The sequence below is a fragment of the Delphinus delphis genome, chromosome 14 (assembly GCF_949987515.2).
Source record: "Delphinus delphis chromosome 14, mDelDel1.2, whole genome shotgun sequence".
NCBI lineage: Eukaryota > Metazoa > Chordata > Mammalia > Artiodactyla > Delphinidae > Delphinus > Delphinus delphis.
The window spans coordinates 38,144,293-38,164,691 of NC_082696.1; the positions used below are offsets into that span (position 1 = coordinate 38,144,293).

At 35.7% G+C, this 20,399-nt stretch overlaps 1 protein-coding gene across 1 annotated transcript in view; it reads left to right on the forward strand.

The window, feature by feature from the left end:
* TRDN (triadin) overlaps positions 1-20,399 on the forward strand; it is a 380,477-nt gene that overhangs the window by 309,421 nt on the left and 50,657 nt on the right. Inside the window, exon 24 of the mRNA XM_069541367.1 lies at positions 2,833-2,871. Coding sequence (XP_069397468.1) covers positions 2,833-2,871 — 39 coding nt within the window. The remainder of the gene's footprint in view (positions 1-2,832; positions 2,872-20,399) is intronic.

The window sequence follows — 20,399 nt, forward strand, 5'->3', positions numbered from 1 at the left end:
TTGGGGATTGCTTGATTCTATGTTTCTGCAGTGCTTGTGAGTTGAGCCCAGAAAGAAGGGCTCAAGTGAAAAATGTTTATGGAAACCAGATATTTTATTATACAATAATAATCAATGGTTAAAAATATTTAGCAGTATAGACGGGGTGAAAATAAAAGTTCCTGTTCTTTTTCCCCGGCTTCCAGATCTGTCTTCAGCATCAAATACTGCCCTTAGTTTCCTGAAACTTCTCAATGAAGACTTTTTTTTTTTTTTTTTTTTTTTGCGGTACGCGGGCCTCTCACTGTTGTGGCCTCTCCCGTCGTGGAGCATAGGCCCCGACCGGGGCATGAACCTGTGTCCCCTGCATCGGCAGGCGGACTCTCAACCACTGCGCCACCAGGGAAGCCCTCAATGAAGACTTTTGACTAAACTTAAAAAAAATATATATATATATATAGACATATATATTGTTGTTGTTATTTGACTATATATACATATATACATGAAATATGTCTATATATATATATATATATAGTCATTTTTATAAGACTAAGAACAGGCATCCATATGTGACTCAAAAACTAAAGACACACTTCAGTAGAAATGCTGTCTACAAAACGAGGGCACCAAGTTCTTAGTGACCAAGTAGGCTAATAAAAGAGATGTCCACCTTAGAAATCCTCACCTATCAATTCCTGCTTTGCATATTCAACAGTAAAGTTCCCGTTCTGTAAGAACAAAAGAAAATTACCTTGAGAGATCATGTAATTTAAGTTCATGAGCATAATTTTAAAATAAGTAAGCTTTTTCCACACATCACTCTTAATTCTCACATCTATTTTACAACATTATTTTCTCCATTGCAGCAATGACAAAATTGAGACTTGAGGATTTAAGTAATGCCCAAGGTCACAAAACTAAGTAAATGAGCTTGCTTAAAAAAGCCAGATTATAGATCCAAGAGCCTCCTTTCCACGCTTCCCAAGAATTCATAACATGTGTGGTTATCATGTTAGTGTTGTTTACATAACACCAAAAGTCAGTAGTTCTCACATCGTGAGAGGGTCCACAGCCACATGCATGCTGAATGATCATAAGAGTGGTTATAAAATTTCATGAACAAGGTAGAAGTTGGTTCTGATTGTATTATGCTCATAGCTGATAAAAGTATTCCCCACAACTTTTATTTTTTACAGAAGGTCTTTTGACAAACATTAAGTCTAAAATGATTCCACTTCAAGATTACATGGCAATGTGATTGACAGGGGAGAGAACCAGGCGTAGAGTGAGAAGCAAAACTCTTTCAAATTAGACAGCTCTACATGATGAGCAAAATGCCTATGGATCCTGTCCTAGGACATTGAATGTTTATCTCTAACTCTAGAAGCATGAATTAGTTTTTCTAGGACTACAGATACACAGGAGGGAGCATTTCATATTTCTCTATATTTTTTGCTCTATATTTCATTGTCTATATTTGTTTTGTTCAGTCATTCATTCAACAATATTTATTGATCATACACCACGTGTTAGATATTTGACCAAATGCTGATATTTGAGTAGTAAACAAGGCACAACTCTTGCCCTATGGAACTTAAAATCGAAAGAGGGGATACAGACAATAAACAAAAATTAATTAAAAATCGTATGACGAAATTTTATACCACATTAAGGCACATAGAAAATATTAAAATAATGTATGTCCTACCCGGTTAAGTGAATGCGTCAACTAAAAAGAGAGAAATATGTGCCAGGGAGTGTGGAAGTGCAATAATAGCGCTGATACCACTTTTTACAGGATGTGCATTCAAGTGGTACAGGAAGTAGGGTGTGAATGGCTATGGAATTCTCTATTACATAAAATTCTTCAGTTAAGCAAATGAGCTTTATAAAAACCTGTAACTCTAGGAAATAGACTCCATTAGGCTAAGACCCAAATAAAGCTGGTTAGCACTACCCCTGACACAAAGTCTGTACTCAGTAATATCCCAACCACAAGCTCACTTTTTCTGCGGTTTGAAGGGAGGAAAAATTGTAATGTACCAGAGCCCTTCTATTAATCAAAACAAGACTTTATGCCGAGAGAGGAGAACAATGAGGCCAAGGCAAAATTGTTTAAATAAGAGAAAGGACTGGGGAGCATGAAAATATCAGTTATTGCAGTTGTTGGGGTAGTGTCATGAGTTTTACTTGGATAGCTCAAAAAACTATGTATTTATCCTATACTGATATTAAGTTAGAATGCAGAGTTTCTAGACAAAAGCCATTGTCCTAGGAAATAAGAAAGCACAATCCTTTATTTTAATGTGTTTATACTATTATACTGAAGTTAATCCAATTTATTTTATAAAATTAATAACAAATACTACTGAAGACAATAATTATACCAGTTTGAAATGATTAAATTAACCACCAGGTGGAGCTCCATGAATTCAACGTATGTAGTCAGAAGTAGAAAATCACTTAAATTGGTCAAATTAGGAAAAATTACAACACATTTTTTTTCTGAGCCATTTTGGCTAATTTCCTTATTTGCAATGCTTAGAGAATTTATGAATTATAAGAGATGGGCTCTTATTAAAGACAAAATCCCAAATTACTTGATTAGTATAAAACTTTTTAGCAAACTGGAATTTAAACCAATGTTGTTTGCTTAAGTTACTTTATAGTTTACTATAAATACATATTCCATTGTATACTGATAAAAGTATGTAACTATAATTGAAACTGAGGACAAATGAGAAAAATCTATTAAACCTGCCTATTATTCTATTTAGTACGGATTTTTTTAAATGCTTATTTTTTCCAATTTGTTTGTTTGTGTGTGTGTATGTGTTTGTCTCACCCCAGAACCTGAAATTAAAAAAGATGAAAAGATGTCCAAAGCAGGTAAGGACACTTTGTAAGATTTACATATAAGTATATATTCTGTTTATAATGAACAAGGCCAGTGTTACAATCCAGCTGCGTAAGGCCTTGAAATGCTGAAAACATTGAAAAAATACTTGTGTACCCCAAATATTTTAATTGTAATAAGCCATACACAAAAGTATGCTAAAATTAATATAGCTTCTGTTTTCTGTTAGCAAATTTCAGATACGTTTGTCAAAGCATTGGAACTGTTAACATATGCTGCTCCTCATTTATCTACTGGGCAACTGAACATTGTTTACAAAGTGCTAAGGGGACAATTTCACTTTCAGAGAATTTAGCCGGATTGTGACAAATGCCTAAATCTTATTCTTATAATTGGTTGAACCTTATGGAATCACCTGTACTCGAACATCTTTTACCTCAAAAACAGTAGTTTCATACAGTTCAACATAACAGATTCAACTATTTTCTTTCCCGCTAATTAAATATCCAAATACTCTTTGGAGGAGTAATCCATTGCCTTACTGACCATTAATTTGAAAATTGGAATACTTTTACAAGAGACTTCCTGCAAACAGTTTCTGCGAGAAAGGAAGACAAGAGATTAGCTGGTCACTTTTAAGACAGGTGTTGAAAGTTAGAAGAAGAAACATCATAGAATAAAGTTCAGGGGAAAAAAAAGACTAAAATTCCTGAGGAAAACTCCAATTAATTACAGTCTTTCTAGGGCTAACCCTATACCAAATATTTTATATCTATATGAACATACTTACATGTCTGTATCTACATACGCAAAAGGTTATATCTGTATCTCTCCCTATAGTGAAAGTGATACTATGTACATGCATTCATATCGTTGGTGTTAAAATATTTGCATATACTAATTTTCACAAATTTTAACCTACATTTAAGTAATTCTTGCTTCATCCTTCTGTGTATAGGTTAAATAGTAACCCAAATTATTGTCACTTCTACGAAAAGTATTGTCAGCATATCAAAAGGGATTGTTTAAGTGTTTTTGTATTTTTAGTCAATGAAATAATCATTTTAAGTGACTTTATAAAATCTGAAAATATGCATTCTCTGGAAGATAAATGGAAAAATCAACAATTTTAAACAGTAAGAAAAATGCATGATAAAGACAAAATGATACATTGAGTCTTAACATCAAAAGTTATAATTGAACTTTAGATATATCTGAAGAAAAGGAAAAACTATGTATATAAATTACTTTACTGCTGTTAGCACCCTTACTGGGGTCAGCGAAAAATCGCTGGCCAGATAAAAGGTGCATGATGTCACCCCTTCCTGTAAGCATAGCATTGTGTTTTATGCTTTATTTCACTTTTGGTATATAATGGAAAATAGTAATATATGCACTATAAATTCCCTATTATTGGTTGACATTAAATAATTATGCCTGTTTTTATGTTATATTTATTTTTCTCTTCCTAAAAGGAAAGAGAAATCAGCACTAAGGGCTATTTTATTATAAAACATAATCAATTAACAATTTATTAACAACATATATTATACTAATATCACTGCCATATGTCAAGAATTGTGCTTGTTGATACAAAGTTTAGAAACAAGTGATAAGATATTGTTTCCATCTCAAGGACATAGACATGAACTATTGAAAGATGGCTACCAAATAATTAGTTACATTTGTGAAGAGTGCTCTAAGAGTCTAGAGAGAGGGGACATTCCTGTAGTCTGTGTCAATCAGTGAAAACTTCAGGGAGATGATGGATTAAGCTGGGATTTTAGGAATATGCAAGAGCGTCTGAGGCAGGAAGGTGATTATAAAGCATGGCAGAAGTCAGCTTTATAGTAGAAAAACATGAATTTGACTCTCTTTGCCACTTGCTAGGGGTGTGACCTAAATTCCTTAACGTTTCTGAGTTTTAATTTTTTTGTCTATTGAATACTCACCTGGTAGGGTTGTTATAAGAAATCCAGTTGATGTTTGCCATTTGGTTCAGATTCAATAAAAGGGAGCTCTATTTAGGAGTTAGCCCGGAGGCAAGGATGAGCATGGCATAAGCAGGAGACAGTGAGGAGAGGATCAAGGACCCAAGGAGATTCCAGGGGCTACATGAGGAACAGAAAATGGCAGGACTGCAGCAATGACGTCTGCCCATATGAGTAAAACCTTACTTTTATAGTAATCTAAGAGTCATAAAGGTGGGAGAAATTGATAGGGAGAGGTAGAGAGGCAGCATTAAGGAAGTGAATTCTGTTTACTTTAAATATTATTTATAGCCATGACTAATATTCTGTGTGGAATTATTAGGAATTAAGTTTTTTAAATATCACAGGACCTAGCAACCCACTGAAAAATACTAACAGCATCTTGTTATATACCCTTTCAGTTATATGAATACAACAATCACAATCATACTCTCTGTACTGTGGTATCACTGCTTCTGTAATCGTCAAGCTGTTTCACAGGAAAAGGCTGGAAACTGATGACATTAGCTATATATGACTCTAAGGTCTCAAGCACGAAAAGATGAAGAAGGTGATGAAATGTAGAAGTTGCAAAGGAAATGCAAGTGGTGTGGACAGAGGTGTCCTAGAGACACTAGGAAATCGGGAATATTCACTCTGAATCCTCACACAAGGTTTTGTATCTATGAGCTTAGAGGTTTAGAGTTACAAGCCAAAGGAGAAAAGGGTTTCTTCAATAAACAGAAAGATAGAAAAGAGAAGGGAATGAAAGGCAGCTTCTTTGGAAAGTAAAAGAACTTGTAAAAAGGAAAGTGTGTTACCTGAAAGATCGGGACACACAGTGTATCAGTATCCCAAAGCCTGGACACTTTCAAGAAAAAGTAGAAAAATCAGCAGTCTCAATGTCTCAGGAAAGTCAAGGGGCATGATGACTGCAAAACAGCCATTATATTTGACAAAAATCTGTCATTTTGTGACCAAGTGGAGAGCACTTTTAGTAAAGTGGTGGAAGTAGAAAGAAGCTTAGAGGAATTAATAAGAGAATTTATCAGTAATAAGTGGACGCAGAACAGCAATTACTTTTTTCAGCAGTTTGCTGTTAAAAGGAGACAAGGGCTTGCCTGGTGGCGCAGTGGTTGAGAGTCCGCCTGCCAATGCAGGGGACCCGGGTTCGTGCCCCGGTCCGGGAAGATCCCACATGCCACGGAGCAGCTGGGCCCGTGAGCCATGGCCGCTGAGCCTGCGCATCCGGAGCCTGTGCTCCGCAACGGGAGAGGCCACAACAGTGAGAGGCCTGCGTACTGCAAAAAAAAAAAAAAGGAGACAAAATACTGTATTCCAGCAGGTGGAATCAATGAACTAGGTTTGTGGTTTCCACGTTTATGATAGGGTGGAGCATTCTAGGGAGAGGAGGAGCATGAAATCCGTAGGGAGATATTAATTTGGAGAGGACTGCTCCAGATATGACAAGTGTTGGTATACACACTATAGGTGGAGGACATTAGCTTAATTATGAGGAAGAAAAAATCCTCCCCTGAGCTTTGTAAAAACAATGAAAGGATAGATTAAATTAAAGCTGAGTGTACATGAGGACGCTTCTGGTGAGCAATCTTTTCTCCTAAAATCTCTTCTGCAAAGGTGACCACTAACATGTCCGTTGCCAAACCCAGAGGATAGTTTTCTTGCTTCATATTACACTGACCTCTAGATAATATCTGACCATGTTCGTCATCTCTTACTCCTCAAAAAAAAAAAACAAACATTTTTCTTTGACAGAAACGAAAACATTTAACCCACAGAGTTAAAAATAAAACAACAAAAGATGACGACAATTTAAAAAACTGAAGCAACATTGTAGCAATTAGTTATTTTTGACATGGCATATTATTAGCCTCTAAATTCTTTGTTTTTTACCCCCTAATGAAAACGATGGCAAACAGGGCATGCATTTCATTAGGTAATTGGAGAATAGCTAAGTGTTCTTTTCGGGAAGCAATGGACATTAATTATAAGTAGTAATGTAATTAAAACCAAAAAAGACTTGCATAAGTAATAAGCAATAATTTACTTTTCTTATTTATCAAGAAAATTGATATTCATAAACAAAATCTTCAGAGTTCTGTAACTGCATTTCTAACTGCCTCATCAAAATCTTCACATCATTAATCTGCCTGGACACCACTTTGTTTTAAAATTGAACTCAATATCCCTTAACATTCTCTTTTCCTTTTGTTTCTTATCCCCAAAAATGGAACTCATGACTCAGAATTCAGTTACACTGACTTAAACGTCCGCGTCATTTGCAGCTTTCCCTTCTCTTTCAGAACCCAACATCCAAGTATGTACTAAGTTATATGTTTCCCAAATTTGGTCTTTCCTTTTTTTCTCTCTCGGTAAAAAGACCCTAGTCTAGTTCTCATCATCTCTTGCCTGAATAAATATACAAACCCATGACTTAATCATCTTGTTTCCATCTCCTCTTCAAAGATCTACCGAAGCCTATGCTAGTTACATTTTCTAATTGGGTATGTGTAGGGGCACAGTGTTAGGTTCATTGCCACTGCATTATATTGCCACTGCATTATACTGCCCCCAGCGTATTTCTTCATGTGGCTTCCATTTGTCTAATCCACCACCACAAAGACATTTTAAAAAGATCACCAATTCTGTGGATTTTCGTCTATTCAGTGACTTTTCAATATTTTCCTTTCATGTCAGGTCCACATCAAAAACATCTTACCTGTTTAACTTCCCTCCATTCTTTTTTTTTTTTTTTACATCTTTATTGGAGTATAATTGCTTTACAATGGTGTGTTAGTTACTGCTTTATAACAAAGTAAATCAGTTATACATATACATATGTTCCCATATCTCTTCCCTCTTGGGTCTCCCTCCCTCCCACCCTCCCTATCCCACCCCTCCAGGCGGTCACAAAGCACTGAGCTGATCTCCCTGTGCTATGCGGCTGCTTCCCACTAGCTATCTACCTTACATTTGGTAGTGTATATATGTCCATGCCACTCTCTCGTTTTGTCACAGCTTACCCTTCCCCCTCCCCATATCCTCAAGTCCATTCTCTAGTAGGTCTGTGTCTTTATTCCTGTCTTACCCCTAGGTTCTTCATGACATTTTTTTCCCTTAAATTCCATATATATGTGTTAGCATACAGTATTTGTCTTTCTCTTTCTGACTTACTTCACTCTGTATGACAGACTCTAGGTCTATCCACCTCATTACAAATAGCTCAATTTCGTTTCTTTTTATGGCTGAGTAATATTCCATTGTATATATGTGCCACATCTTCTTTATCCATTCATCCGATGATGGACACTTAGGTTGTTTCCATCTCCGGGCTATTGTAAATAGAGCTGAAATGAGCATTTTGGTACATGACTCTTTTTGAATTATCTTCCCTCCATTCTTGGCAACTTACTTTCCCACCCACCCCTTTTCTCTGTCTTTAAACACACAACATGAATTATCCAGCCTTGGTCTGTTTGCACATGTTTTCCTCTAGCATATCATGTGATAGCAATGTTTGTTGAATGGGTTTCTTCTAACTTTGCGTCTCAGCTCCTATATTATCTCTGCTGTGAGCTGTGCAGCCTTTTCCTTCTCAGAAGAGACAGAAAATCACTCAAAAGCCACCATAGCCACAGCAGAGCAACAAAATTATCCTCATAGAAAGGGAGACATTGGTTAATGATTATTTTAAAAAATCTATTTTTGACATGTGTCTTGCATTTGCAGTATAGCACATGCAGAGATAGTTTTTTAAATGTAAAAGACCAACAGAGGCAGGATGGTTTAGAGAGAGGAACCCTAGGACAATAGGTATGGAGTGATTTACAACAAAACTTAAGTTCTGAGTCCTTCATTCTTTACCTATGAAATAGAGTTCCCATCAACAATGTATTCCATGCTAATCTAACAGACTTATTGTGAAATCACATGATATAACATATGTGAAAGTGCCTTCAAGAGCTATGAAAGCAGAAAAAAATAAAAGGCTATCATCCATATCCTTGCTATTCCAAGGGTGGTCCACAAAACAGCATCAGCATCACCTGGTTGCTTGTTAGATACGTAGACTCTTAGGTTAAAATTTGAGAAAGAAAATTATAGAATTCGTAGACATCTAAGATTGCCCTTATCTCCAGGGAAGAAAAATATGTCAAGCTTCTCTCTATACATTTAGCTAATGCAAAGTGTACATGTGTTTTTGAATGGTTGCTTTCTAACTAGAAGCAAGGTCCTCACAATAACTAAGCACTGGTTGACATTGTCCATCCACTGTCTCATTTGGATGATTTCTGAACTTTGGTCATCCATGAAATGACTGAGGAATCAACCCTTCCTTTCTTGTGACACAGCACAGGCAAACAGGCACTGCTTGTACCTGTGTGTTCATTTGAGCTTAAAAGGAATAAATCCACGTATTTTGCTTGAAGTACCTGTATGTCAAGGGTAAACTGTCTTTTTATTTTACCAGCTGGCTGAGATATTGATACAACAGGTGAATGACTTAGTGAAAGAAAACAGGATGCCCTTACACCTATCGGTCATCAAAGTATCTCTAGCCTATATCTTTTAAAGAACTTAGTTCCAATTGGTTATTCTATTTAATTTACATCTACCATAGTATAAAATAAATACAGTTCAATATCTATTTAAAATTTACCATAGTGATCCTGCAAGAGAAATATGTATTAACCTTATTAACTGGATCTTAATAGATTATAGAGAGAATTTACATTCTCTCTTCCTCTCCCTCCCTCCTCTCTCTCTCTCCCTATTTCTCTCTCTCTCACACACACACATACATGTTCATGTGTGCACTCACACACACACACAATACTTTATGTTCATCTTTAAGTTAACCAGAAAGCATTGGATATTTGAATATGCAGGGCTCCTATAAATTGTAGAGATAATTAAATCTCAGTTTCATTAACTAAACTAAGTTATAGTAGGATCAATGGCTAAGTTTAGTTTAATAAGTATTTATAGAATTTCTACCATGCATTAAATACTTTGCTAGGTTTTAAACTCTCAAGAAATATATTTTATCTAGGCAGAGATCAGTAAATAAAGAGCTAATACTAGCAAAAAAAGGACTAAGTAATTAAAATCAAACAAGAAAAAGTTGTTCCGAGTGAATTCTGTAAACAAAGGAAAGTTTTATTTTTCCAGCCTATTGGTTCAGAGAAAAATTCCCAAAGGAGAGAATATAAGAGTAGTCTCAAAGTATGGGTGAAGATTAACCAGGTGAAGAAAGCCTGGGGAGGATATTGCAGACAAGAGAGAGTAGCAGAAGCCTCAGCTAGAGGAGGGAAGCAGTGAGGAACATTGAGAGCCACCAGTGTTTCACCTTCACTTCAGCAAAAGGTCTGCGTGGAGGATAGGAGTAGGTGAGGCTTGAGAGGAACAGCTGTGTCCCGAGTAAGGGTTGTGTCCTTCTTCCTAAGGGAAATTGGGAACAACTACAAGAGTTTAAGCAAAATGAGATACAACTTAAATTAGAATTTCAAATTGCTCAGTCTGGTTAATTACAGAGACTGACGATACAGAGGATGTCAGTAGTTTCAGGAAGTCTGTTGGGGGCAGGAGACTATTGCACCGATGCCTCTAGAGTTATTAGATTTTCATAGAGCACTGGTAGGAAGGAAAAGAAGAGAGCTGTTACAGAAGTATTTAGGAAGTAAAATTGCCATACTATGGAAAAGGGAGTGGAGTGGAGAAAACTTCAGGATAACTCCCAGGTTTCTCTCTTGGGATAGTGTGTGGACAGTAATGTCATTTTCTGGGATTGGAATTTTCAAGAGAAGTGCAGATTTAGCAAAAGGAAGCTATATGTGTTATGCAAAGTTTTGACATATTTATTATACAAATTTTTGTCGAGCAGTTACTATATTATAGGGGATATTGAAATGGAGCAGGACCCTATGGTCCTGGGCCCCCATGTCCTCAGCCTGCCTTTTGTCTGTGGAAAAACTTTAGCCAAAGAATAAGTTTAATTAGAGAAGTGAGAAAATGCAGAAACAAAGGAAAACAGTCAAAGGAGACCAAATAATAACAGTTTAATCATTAAGCAAAGTCAAGGACCTTTAGTTCCTCCTTAAGGACTACAGATAATATTCTGAGCCATATCCCGTGAGCTGTCTTATAGATACTGACACCCCTACCAGGAGGAAGAAGTTAACTACGTGATGACCAGGCAGTAGCCATGACATAAGCGGCCACAATTCCAAGAACTGGCCTCAGAGAAATGGGAACAAACCCTGGAACTAAAGACTAACTGTACTTAAAACAACCAAGATGACTCCGATCAGACCACCACATTACTGATTGCAAGATGGCTGTCAGAACTACCTGTGCTGTTCTGCTCCCTCCCTCCGCCAATACAAGCCTGAAACTCCCCTTTAAAATCCCCTGTCCCGGGGCTTCCCTGGTGGCACAGTAGTTGAGAGTTCGCCTGCCGATGCAGGGGATACAGGTTCTTGCCCCGGTCCGGGAAGATCCCCTCACATGCCGCGGAGCGGCTGGGCCCGTGAGCCATGGCCGCTGAGCCTGCGCGTCTGGAGCCTGTGCTCCGCAACGGGGGAGGCCACAACAGTGAGAGACCCGCGTACCATAAAAAAATAATAATAAAATAAATAAATAAATAAATAAATAAATAAAATCCCCTGTCCCCTGAACAGCAATCGGGAGTTGGTTCTAGGACAGGAGAGTCCACCCTCTCCCCAGGTTGCCAGTCTCCGAAATAAAGCAAGCTTTCCTTTCCTACCAACAATGTTCTCTAGAGAACTGGCTCTCGAGTGGCAAACAGCCAGACCTGGGTTCGGTAACAATTTGGTAAGTGCAGACACCCATTGGTAAACACAGTCAAGTTCCTGTCCTCCTAGAACTTATAATCTAATTGGGGTAGAGGTGTGGGAGAGACATGTCGAATTAGAGGTACCTGTGGGATGTGCATTGAAGTGTGTTTACCAGGCAGCTGGGGAGAAAACACAGTAGTTAATATGGAAGTTTCCAGCAAAGGTGTGCTGGCTTAAATGATGAGAGTTATTGACATCTACCGAGGGGGGTGTGTTGGGGAGGAGCAAGGACTGAGGAAGCAACCAGGAAGGACACTGATACGTAAAGAGTGAATGGAGGGGGAGAGGGAGACTCTGAAGGAGTTAAAAAAAGAGAAAGAGGAGAATTCTCTTAGAAGCTCGAGACATTGTCTCAGAAACCATGGAGGAAAGAATTTCAAGGAGGAGGAAACTGTCAAAATGTCAAACATAGCAGAAATTTGCAGTAAGATAAAGACTGAAAAGTATTCTTTGGAATATATAATATGGAATCACTGATGATCTTATGAGCAATTTTGGTGGAGCTCAATGGGAGGAAAACCAAATTACTATATTTTGAGGCCTTTGGTTGGAAGTCAGAAATTGGAGCTAGAAAATATACATTGTATACTTTGTACACATTGTAGACTATTAGTTTAAAATCTTGTCTGAAAAAGGGAAAAGAGAGTGCATTTAGTTAGGAAAACAGCTGGGCAGAGTAAAAAGAATGGGAGCTGTGACATCAGGGAAACTGTAGTTTGGTTCCTAATCTATCTAACAGAGATTTCACAGCTAGTGTCTTTACAACTTTACAGGGTTACAGTATCTATAAAGGCAATAATACATGGAAAAATGCTAAAAACTAAGGCATACACTAATTCCAGTGTTAAACACCTGAGAGATAAGGGAATTTATGTTCATAACAGCTAAAGCATTTCATTTTGTTTAATTACCATGGAAATCAAACAATTTCCTTTTCAATATAGATCTCTCATTTGTTACTTAAGTTTACTTGTGTACTATTTCCCCACTTGTGTAATAATACCACTTTTAATTTTAAAACCTTGAACTAAATCTTTCTGCCTTTAAAGACCGTATAATTTTATACAGTTCAGCTAAGAGTAAAAATCAATAACATTATTGTTATAGAGTTTTTCTTTCTAACTGTAAAGGGAGAAGTGTTACTGCAGTATAAGTTATTTCTTACACTTGTATTTTGAAAAGTGTTTTGCATAGAAGACTAGCCATAATTATTGATACATGAAAGAGTTTTGAGATTAAATAAGTCTGGGAAAACCTCTTGGAGTTCATCATAGATATGAACACATTATGAAAATCTGATAGTAAAAAACCTGCTGAACATTTTTCCACCCAATGTTTCTCATATTTATTCAACCATGTTATCTTTTCTGTAATATAATAGTGGTGTTCAGCTGAACACACTTTGAAAAAATGACGTCTTACACGTTTACTTACTTAAAAGATTGGGGAAGCAATAGAGCAAAGATGATAGAATTTTTTAAATTAATAACAACATATATTTTACAAAAGAAGAAAAACTAAATAAGGAAGACTGGAAGCAATGTTTGATTGTGTTGCAATTAGAACGATGAAGATATGCTAACATGAATAATAAATTTATGCCCAGGCATTGCTATCTCAAAATTTCCTTTTATTTTTTTTCCCATAAACAAGAAGACAAAAAATTGTACTGTAAATTCTTGGGGGAGGAAGCAGTCATTCTCTTTTGGGATAAAAAATTTATTAAAATTATGTTGACATGGAAAATTGAGTAATTGCTAGCAAGTGGCATTGGTGTTAAACACTTCATAAGTATCCCTGCAGATAGCCATGTAAATGCAGTAGGTCAACCATTGTTTCTATTATAAACTAGTGTTTGCTGATTAGTCACTAGGTATGTGTCATTATAATATGCTGAGAAGGATTATTACCACGAAGAAACTTACAGTAAATCAAGAAAATTGAAATAATTTTTATTATGTAAGTCCAAGGGCATTTATTGAATGCCAACTAATCCAAATCCTGGAAAATGAAAAAAATAACTAATATTGGTGGAGCAATTAATCAATTAATCAAGAGGATTTATTCACATACATACATAATTGGATCTCATAAAATCTTGTGATTTAGGTTTCATTATTTTGCCCAAGTTACAGGCAAGGAAGCTGAAATAAAGATGAAATGAATTCCCAGGTTACAGAATTCATAGGTGGGATGACCTAGCTTCTTTCAACATATCAATGACCACACTCGTATACTCAACTTGATTTCTAAGGCAGTGAGCAAATGACTTACAATGTCACAAGTTATCCTCTTTGACTTCAAGGTAACATAAAATGAGTGTACCTTCCTTTTGCCAATGTATCATGGATATAGTTTACTGCCAAATTTAGAACCTCAAATATAATATTATCATTCTATTCTCAGAAAAATATAAATAGAGATGATGGGGGCAGTGGTGGGAAAAAAATGTTGGAGTGGTGATACACCTATTTTGAACTGAACTGATTATCTAAGTAATCCTTAGATAAATCTGGATGATACGAATAACAAATCAGAGCAGTAGACCATATGTTCCTTAGGGCAGGATTTTTGTTGGTTTATTTCATTCTTACTTGTGCCTAAAATAGTTTCTAGCACATAGTAAGAGCTCAGTAAATGTTTTTGAACAAACAAATGTAGTAAGAGCTTAGTTATTCAGTCAAATGGACCTGGAAGCCTGTCTAATAATTTGTTAAAATGAGAAATTGAGCTCATGAGGGTTACTATAAATGTTAAAGTATTCTATTTAAAATGCTTAGTCTGGGGCTTCCTTGGTGGCGCAGTGGTTGAGAGTCCGCCTGCCGATGCAGGGGACACGGGTTCGTGCCCCGGTCCGGGAGGATCCCACATGCCGCGGAGCGGCTGGGCCCGTGAGCCATGCCGCTGAGCCTGCGCGTCCGGAGCCTGTGCTCCGCAATGGGAGAGGCCACAGCAGTGAGAGGCCCGCATACTAAAAAAAAAAAAAAAAAAAAAAAAAAAATGCTTAGTCTGGTTCTGGGCACAAAATAAACTTTTAGTGTGTTAGCTATAAATTATGCTAATAGGTTCATGAGACAATTTTTCAGAATTAAAATTTGGTACAGTTTTTCAAAATCTGAAAGAGATGAAATCATTGGCTTTCATTTAAGCAATTTTTATTTTGTGGAAAAAAATTTTATTTTGTGGAAAAAAGATATAACCCTTTTCCTGCTTGACCTTTGAATGTAGACCACTTCCGTACTAAAATCTTCTCGTTTTATTTATAATAATGCCTTGAGTACTGTAGCCTTAAGTTTTTCTGGTCAAATGTATCTTCTAGAGATGAAATATTTCTTAGCCAATTCAATCAGTCAAGCACAGTCCCATTAGTAGCTTATGAATCAACCTGTGATAGGTACAATTTTTCTCAGCTGGCTTAAAGGAGAGATGCATGGTCTATGAATCCTAGGAAAGTCCTCTCTATCCAGAGAAAAAGGAGGAATAACGATAGCTTCATTTAAAATTACTAAACACTACTTATGCATGAGTGTAAACAAAGAGCCAATAATTAGATATTTCATCTCCTTTAGATATTTCTTCAATGGTATGCATTTTAGACTCCTTCAAAAGACATAATTTTTAGTTTTTAGGTTTTTTACAGAAAGATTTTCTTCTTTCTGTAATTTATGGGAATAAAAAATGTTTTCTTTTTGCCCTTTATATAAAATTGTCATTGAAAATTCTCCTTCCCAATTTCAACTCACTCTAAAAACTAATTGAGGAAGAGCTTTCAGTGTGGCAAAAGCAACTCACTAACCAAGACTTTATTACTTGCCATAGAGGAAGCTGATGATCTGATTATTCTAAAATAAAAAAAAACAACAACAAAAAACACAGCTCCAGAGCTTTTTAGACACTTGCCTTTAAGAAGACAGCTCGATTAGAATGGTTTCTGTCTCCAGGCTAATTTGTGAGTTATTCTGATATTACAAAATTTACAAAAATTCAGTTTTTCCCCATGTTAATGTATTGCTTAGTTTTTATATCTTTTTTGCTATTCTAAACTATAGCTTTATATTAGCTATATTAATTATAATTAATTAATTATAGTTTTATTAATTACTTGAACCTATTCTCAATCTCCTTTTTTCTTTCTTCTATGAATAAACATGCTCTTATACTATTTGTAACACAATATATCGTACAGTTTTAAAAACAATGCTTTTAGCTAATTTTTGTTTTGTTTTTTGATTTCGTAGATTAACACAGTGATATTTATATATAGAAATATTTCTCAAGCCAGTGATGAAATGTTCCACACTTGTGGAATGCTTAAAAGAGGGTGTATATTTAATAACTGAATCATATTCCAGAGGAAAATATTTCAGATCTCTCTTGTGGACAAACATAAGGAATCTTCTCTTTTCTTTCATACGCTGTTCAAATTTAGCTCCCAATGACACAAAACATCTTAAGAAAGGAAAATGAGACTGTTTATGTGGGTGTAGTAGAAATGAAAAGAAATAATATTAACTACTATCTCTTCTATTCTCACATCCCTGATTTCAGAACAGAATATCCTAGAGCTCCGGAACTGAGATTAATGTGACCAATACCTAACATGGCAAAAATAATGGTTCCTTTGGGGTCATGCCTCCCTACTTTAAAGAGGCCAATCCAAACTCAGACATTTTACTGTGCTCTCCTCCTCACAAACCCTCCACCACTAAATCATGCCCTAATCAAAGCCCTGACCTTTAAACTAAGGATTGAATCTCACTGAGCCTACATCATAGTGGGGGCTCATTTCTTATTGCCTCATTTTTTCCTAAGACCCACTTAAAGGATCAGGATGTGATGGGGAGGTGTTTAGGGTAATATAGTAAATCTTAATAATTAAAACATGCTTGTGCCCGGTGGTGCTAATCAATTTAAAATGCTCCCCAATGCATTTTATATTCCAGGCGAAAACTACACAATAGTCACAACTAAACATAGTATAATTTCCTCCTTTTCTTAGATGAAATGATCACAACATTAATAATAAATGCCATGCACAGACTTTCCCGTGTTTTATTTTCATGTATCCCAAAGCAAGGTGATCACAATACAATTGTGAAAAATATCCTCTGTAGAGAAAAAATGGAAGATTTCTGTTGATAATATGTTTTATTGAAGGGTCACAGAGTTAAAAGAGCTCTCTCTTTTTTGCAACCCCTTCCCAAATATTTTAGCAGCATCTTCGATGGGTCATCAGTGAGAATGTATTTAGTGTACGCATTACTCAAGAGAGCAACCTTCCATTGATACAGAGTTATCACTTGTTCATTATTATTGACTATGTGTGGACAGTGAACAAGTGCAAAGGATACTAAGGTGATAGTTGCAGTCCCTGACTAGTGAACTTACCAATTTATTTGGGGAAGGCAAATGAGTAAATAATTAAAGAGTATTGCAAATAATTACGATATACAGGGATAATAATTTACATTGGATAGGGAGAGTACAGATTAGGGGCATTTAACCCATCATGGAAAGAGGTCAAGAAAGTCTTCATAAGAGAGACAACAGCTGAGCTGTCTTAATAAATGAGTGTGGTACAGTGAAAGGTGATAAGAAGGGAAAGGACATCAGGTGAGAAAGGAAACTGGAGGGTGAAAATGATATATTTGAGGCTATAATGGAGGCAGAAACTGAGGAGGAAATGAACGAATGGAAGTACACTCAAGGTATACTTAGGAAATGGAATGAACAGGACTCTGAATAGGGGTGGCAAAGCATGGAGAAGAATGTTGGATGGCTTCTAGCCTCCTGGTTGGAAATGTAGGTGGAAGGTAGTACCATTTACCAAGATAGAGTACTTGGTTACAAGAGAGAATAATAGATCATGATTCAATTTTGAATTTATTAAGTTTGAATTTACTGTGGTATATACATTTTTCTTAGAAAGATAGTTGGAATGAGTCCATTTATCTCTTTATAGTCTTCTCCAACTTTTCAAAGGATATATGTCATATCTGGAATTGATATAATTTTCTATGCCCTTTGAAAGAGATGAACGTAGCATGGCATTTCAACCAAATCTAATTTCTATGACTGTCACCAGAATTAAACTCGTCCATAATAATTCAGTCTCAATTAATAGGTAAGCCTTATAGACTAAATATTCTTGGGAGAGTGAAGTGCTTAGCATGTACTAAATGCTGAGTCAACACTTGCTGAATGAATGATTGAATAGTTGAATAATTATGGTGTGATATCAGCACTATATTAAATTCTATATTAAAAAAAAGACTTCAAAGTAATGTTTCTGATTAACCTCCTCTTTCTACTGCTTCTCTCTTAACTTAACTTTAATCTCTTATACCTGGTCATGGTGCAAACAAAGCACTTGCTGCTAAACAGTTTCATCAGCATCACTTTAATCCTTTTTGAGCATCAAGAAGTAGGACCCAAAGGGTCCCTCACCACACAGTTGAGGCAAAGTATGATAGCTGTCTGGGAGGCATTGTGAGAACAGAATTGTCAATGCTAGTATGCTTGAATAACTAAAAAGATTCCATAGAAATTTATTGTTAGTACAGCCTCAAGAAAGTTAACAAAATAATTGGTGCCTAGAAAACTTAGTACAATGCAAAGCCAATGAGGCTGAAAAAAATCATTTCTGTGTATAAATTTCACTGGGTTCATGTAACCAGGAAGCTGCATAACCACCATAGACCCTGAAGAACTTTCCAAACACTATCTCAATATACTGCCAAAGTATTGCTGCTTTTAAATTTAAAGGATGCCGTGAACAATATTTTTTACTTCTTATCTTTCAGACTGCATTTCTCTCTATTATAATATGAAGTAAATCTCCCTTTTAAATGATTTACTATTTAGATTTAAATTAATATTTAGTGTAAATATATTATTTTAGACCTGGATGAGATCTTAAAAATCACCTAATCTAACTTCTTACATTTATTTTCATTTTGGAAGATGAGAACCAAACAAGTTAAATGGCCATGTCAAGTTTCCACAGTAAATGAGTGTCTGAATGAGAATTTGACCCAACACTTAAGATATCTTTATCTACTGCTTGTTGCAGTGTACTACGAAATAAGTAGTTTCTGATTGTATAAGTCAAAATTTTATTAATTTTGTCTGACATTACTTTCAAAATTCCTTAATATATATAGATGTAGATAGGCTATTTATTCTTTTATGTATGTAATTTTAAACTGCTATGATTTTTATCATTCATGTGTCTAATATTTTAGAATATTTTGGCTCTTAATTTTTTTCCTTTTACTTTCTTTTTTTATTTGTTGACTATGACCATTTATTCTTTTAAGTCTATGCAGTGTAAGGGTAGAAATGGGAAATACTGCATTGACATTTTGTTTTAATACAATTCAAAATATTTAGAAAATACAAAAGCTATAATAGAAACAGAAAAAACTAAAATCTCCATAACTAAAATGAACAAATATATTTATGTATGTATATACTTATTATATTGCTACTTACTATTGAACTGTATTCTTTGAATGTGGAGCCAATTATCACTTCCATGAGAACATCAATGTTACAATGATTTGGTTTCCTTTGTAAAAATAAAATATTCTTGTGTTATATAAAGTAGATTTCACATCACATACTTTACAGATCTCAATCACAAACATCTGAATATACTATTACTGTCATCTATATTGAAAAGTTGACACCCTATAATCAACATAAGCATGTTCTGTTTTTAGCTTTATCCATTTATGTCTCAGTAGATTGAAGGCTTTCTCTGATTTTAATTAAGCCATATTTGCTGAAATACGACATACACGATTAGATGGAATTCAGAATTGTAAAAAATAACCATAGTTTTTTGTTAAATGAATGCTGTTAACAAATGTCATGGTTATCAAACAGTGGTTCTCAAATTTCAACATGTGTCAGATATACCTGGTGGGCTGGCCCATGCCTAGAGTTTATGATTCTGAAGGTCAGGGATGGGGCTAAGAATTTACATTTTTAAGTTCCCAGGTGATGCTGCTGTTTGAGAGCTACTGCCTTTATAGAATTCTCCTCCAACAAACATTCTACACTTGTCCTTATGCTTATTGCAGCCTAAATATGGACCTTAGGAAATATATAGTCTTAGACTATGTATAAACAGACATTTACATGCACTTTATTCATTCATATATCTGCAGATATGTTTGCCTGTGAAGTTTCATCAGATTTTAAACTGATATTATATACTCTTATAACTGAATGTATGAGATCATGAAACTAGGAATATAAAAGAGCTAAAGAATATTTAGGACTGACATTAGCAAGATGGTGATATAGGAATTTCCAATGTTCATTTCCTCCCAGGACACATCAATTTGAACAACTCTTTGTGCATGAAAATACCTTCACAAGAGTCAGGGATTCCAGGTGAGGTCTTAAAACACCTGGGTGAAGAAAAGAACTAAGTAAAGACACACTGACGAGAGTAGGAAAAATAGATCCGCATTCCCGCCATTCCCCTTCCCCAAGCCCAGGCAGCCCAGCTCAGAAAAAGACACCATCCTCATGGGAGAAGGAGAGTGAAGTGAGCACCCAACTTCACCACAGACCCCAGAGCTAGTCTGAATACTAAATGGGATTTAGCCAGATGAAGAAGGAGGAAGACTGTTCTAGCCAGAGAGATAAACAGTTAAGACATCCCAGAAGAAAAAGAGACCTTAAGATGGTTTTTAGAAA